Genomic DNA, 4,524 nt, shown 5'->3' with positions numbered 1-4,524 from the left:
TCTTGGTCAATCTTGGAAATTCCAAGGTGTCATTTATTATTTCTGCCTGAATTACAGCTAATAAGGTGGTGACTGTACTTTCTCTTAATTACTGACACTTGCTATAAATAACTAATCTATCTGAAATTTATCAGTAAACCTAAACACATATACTTATTAACTGCTTTACCAATTATTTCAATTAGCTGGAAGTAGAACTACTTTTATTTTGTAGACACAAGAGTAATGATAACAACAGTAATAAAAAGTTAAAACAAACTCATAATAATTGTAATAATACTTATTAAAAAAAAAATTGGAGTAATATTAGCAACAATATTAATCATTTTATTTTATAAAAATTTAAAAATATACATACTATAACATAATGCTTTGCATTGCGTCATTATAACTCTCATAACTTGTATATTATGTTATGCTATACTATTCAATACTAGCTGAATGTCCAGTGTTGCACAGGCAATAAAAAGGTTTTACATAGAAAATTTATTTTTAACTAGGAAAGTTTATTTACCCAATGAATTTGAATAACTACCATAAGAGAACTACAATAATAGCTGTTATCATAACTTAGGTCAGTGGTTGGAAAAAAGTTTGCATCATGATTTTTAAGCATTCGAGCTAAAGTAGGATTTTTTAACAAATCAAAATTAAAGATTGGCAGGTGGATAAGTATGTTCACAACCATTTGCTGCCACGGACACATAGCCTAGTGGTTTATTACACCAGTCAGCAGCCGGAAGGTTGCGAGTTTAAATCCAGGTTGAGCTGGTTTGTTTGTTCCTAAACATTTATTGATTCAACTGGACACATGAATGACCAACCAACCAACACAACCAACCAACAGAAAAATGACAAGCACTGAGATTTATATATATATAAGTGTTTTATAGTATATTTAATATATACTATTTATTATTATAATATATAATGTATCATATATAATATAATACATATATTATATATAATATATATTATAGAATATATTATATATAATATATATTATAAATATTATTTATATTTATATATACAGTATATGTGTATATATATAGGTTATGTTATATAATGCTATACTGTATTATTTTACGCTATGGAATGTTGTAGTATAATATATTATGCTTTAGTATACAATAGTGTATTTTATTATAATATGCCATTGATATGTTATGCTACATAACATTATGTTACGGATTTGACCATGCTCAATGCTTATTCTATAAAAACAATATAAAATAAATAAAATAATAAAGCTCTATGAAAGAACTTCTAATTTGAAAATGTGGTTGAATATTTCTTTTTCTTCATTATTTTATAAAATAGCTTTAAATATTTTTATAATAAAACTTTACTTTTATTGAAGGTAGATGAAAAGACTTTTCCTGGCAGAAAAATAATTTTTACGATAAATTATCAAATTACAAGCAGGCCTTTGACCGTAGCTGAGGTGATGATTGCATACTTTTATTCGAGGTAAGAAATCTGCTGTTTATTTTTCAGCTAAGTTGAATAACAGATCATGGAGTTGTAAATGTGTGTCTACTTGTATTTACTTTGCTCGTCAAACTTTAGTTAGCTTTAAAGTCTATTATAGTCAACTAACTAACTAACAAACTGTCAAGTCTATATGTCAAAAGTTTAGACATAGTTTTTGCCCACAGGATAATGCAAAATTAGTGAGCAAAGGTGCTCCTTTGCTTCATTGATGTCTACTTTTTTTGCTTGTAAGGCTATAGGCCTTTTATATGGCATACCTGATGTTAACTTTTAAGTGTTCGTGTTAAACTGCTGGGGATTAGCAGGTAACGAACAATGAGATCTTGTAATTTCTATGCAGAAATGGCTTTTTGTCATTCGGGCAAGGTCACGCACAACTGGAGATTAAATATTGAATATTGTTTCACGGGTTAAAAGATGCACAAAATATTAGTAGATTTCATCAAAAAATGTTGATATTTTTTTATCATTTACATTTGTCTTTGAGGTTTGAGGTGATCTGACTGCCTGGATGTTTTAAGGTTAAAATCGATAAAACTTCATTGCGGTTAAAATGCTCAGAAAAGTTAAGGAAACCTTGACAGAGAATTATTCACTAGCTAAAAACATATTTTAGCTAAATAAAATCTTTTGTAAATTAGCCAAAATTTAGACTAAATTTGGCAAAAATCTGATCCGTCAAAATACTTCAAGAGCCATATTTTTATTGTTAAAATTTTCTACAAAAAAGTTTAAAACTCCTTTGAACTTTAATTTGAAAAAATCATGAAAGTCATTTTATTTCCAGCAGACTTGTTTCTATCCACTAAGCAATTAGGAAGTTGCTCAAAAGTAATTGCAACATTTGTCTGTGATTTTGTAAAATTTTGATTTTTAGCAAAATCTTTCAAAAAGCCTAGTTCACTGTAGCTAACCTAACTGGAGCGTTTTGTCCAAAATGGGTGTAAATTTCTTAGTTAAACTTTTCTAACAGAAATTAGCAAACCTGTAAACAGCAAAAATAAATGTTTAGATTTATCCAAACATTTATTCAAACGGGGATAAACCAGTCGCTAATTTCCCCCTGTTATGAAGCCATCAAACATTTGATTCTATACTATTATAGCTAATGCCAAACTTAAATCAAATGTATTTTAGCAAAACTGCTCGAGATTTGAACATAACCGGGATAATGACGAGTGCGATGGAAAGCCTGTAGTTTATGACGATGAAGCAATGCGACTGCCGTGTCCTTTGATTTTGCGTATCATGATAAAAGAGATGAGAAGCGATGAGACACATCACAAGCTGCATCCATAGAGACATCACGAGCTGCAGCCATAGAAACATCACAAGCTGCATCCATAGAGACATCACGAGCTGCATCCATAGAGACATCACGAGCTGCAGCCATAGAGACATCACAAGCTGCAACCATAGAGACATCACAAGCTGCATCCATAGAGACATCACGAGCTGCATCCATAGAGACATCACAAGCTGCATCCATAGATACATCATGAGCTGCATCCATAGAGACATCACAAGCTGCATCCATAGAGACATCACAAACTGCATCCATAGAGACATCACAAGCTGCAGCCATAGAGACATCACAAGCTGCATCCATAGAGACATCACAAGCTGCATCCATAGAGACATCACGAGCTGCATCCATAGAGACATCACAAGCTGCATCCATAGAGACATCACAAGCTGCAGCCATAGAGACATCACAAGCTGCATCCATAGAGACATCACAAGCTGCATCCATAGAGACATCACAAGCTGCATCCATAGAGACATCACAAGTTGCAGCCATAGAGACATCACAAGCTGCATCCATAGAGACATCACAAGCTGCATCCATAGAGACATCACAAGCTGCATCCATAGAGACATCACAAGCTGCTGACTTCATAGAGACATCGTGTAAGTTTAAAACTTTTGGTACCAAAAAGTCAACATTATTTAAAATTTTAGTTTTTACTGCCATAAAATTAAGTTGATGTTTTTTGAACGTTGAAAAAGACTAGGATTTTATTTTAAAAGCTGTTGGGTGTACAAAGTAGTTTTACAATTTTTGCAAACTTTCACAATTTTAATGCTGTCAAATTCTGGATTTTTGATCAAAACCCAACTTATACATTGATTAGTTTAAACACTGTTAACAAACAGTTAGCTTGAGATCTAAACAGACAGAGGTCATTTTAAAGACCATTCTATGATGGTTTAAACACTGTTAACAAACAGTTAGCTTGAGATCTAAACAGACAGAGGTCATTTTAAAGACCATTCTATGATGGTTTAAACACTGTTAACAAACAGCTTGAGATCTAAACAGACAGAGGTCATTTTAAAGACCATTCTATGATGGTTTAAACACTGTTAACAAACAGTTAGCTTGAGATCTAAACAGACAGAGGTCATTTTAAAGACCATTCTAGGATGGTTTAAACACTGTTAACAAACAGTTAGCTTGAGATCTAAACAGACAGAGGTCATTTTAAAGACCATTCTATGATGGTTTAAACACTGTTAACAAACAGTTAGCTTGAGATCTAAACAGACAGAGGTCATTTTAAAGACCATTCTATGATGGTTTAAACACTGTTAACAAACAGTTAGCTTGAGATCTAAACAGACAGAGGTCATTTTGAAGACCATTCTATGATGGTTTAAACACTGTTAACAAACAGTTAGCTTGAGATCTAAACAGACAGAGGTCATTTTAAAGACCATTCTATGATGGTTTAAACACTGTTAACAAACAGTTAGCTTGAGATCTAAACAGACAGAGGTCATTTTAAAGACCATTCTATGATGGTTTTGATGCATTTTAAAGCCCATGTAGATGTGCTCAAAAATGACCAGAATTGTTACAAAAAAATGTTGTTTTTTATGTGCCATTTATGGGTCAAGTGTCACAATTTTTTATAGATTTAATTCATAAAGTTTCATTACAATATAATTAATGGCCTCAGTTTGTTTATGAATTAGCATCGTACGAAGTATTACTTTCCTAGTGCATTTCATCAAATGCACCCGTTT

The 4,524-nt window shown here is 31.9% G+C and overlaps 1 protein-coding gene across 1 annotated transcript; it reads right to left on the bottom strand.

Annotated features, from left to right (window-relative positions):
• Positions 1-2,740: 2,740 nt before the first annotated feature.
• Positions 2,741-3,394, bottom strand: LOC137398220 (MAP7 domain-containing protein 3-like). The gene has a single exon (XM_068084325.1). The coding sequence runs from the start codon at positions 3,392-3,394 to the stop codon at positions 2,741-2,743; it is 654 nt and encodes a 217-aa protein (XP_067940426.1).
• Between the last annotated feature and the right edge of the window lie 1,130 nt (positions 3,395-4,524).

The sequence above is a fragment of the Watersipora subatra genome, chromosome 6 (assembly GCF_963576615.1).
Source record: "Watersipora subatra chromosome 6, tzWatSuba1.1, whole genome shotgun sequence".
NCBI classification, from domain to species: domain Eukaryota; kingdom Metazoa; phylum Bryozoa; class Gymnolaemata; order Cheilostomatida; family Watersiporidae; genus Watersipora; species Watersipora subatra.
This window is presented reverse-complemented; position numbering and strand designations above follow the sequence as displayed.

Bases quoted from the DNA above. Each gene is read 5' to 3' on its own strand.
- LOC137398220 (XM_068084325.1), bottom strand. From the start codon at position 3,394: ATGAAGTCAGCAGCTTGTGATGTCTCTATGGATGCAGCTTGTGATGTC.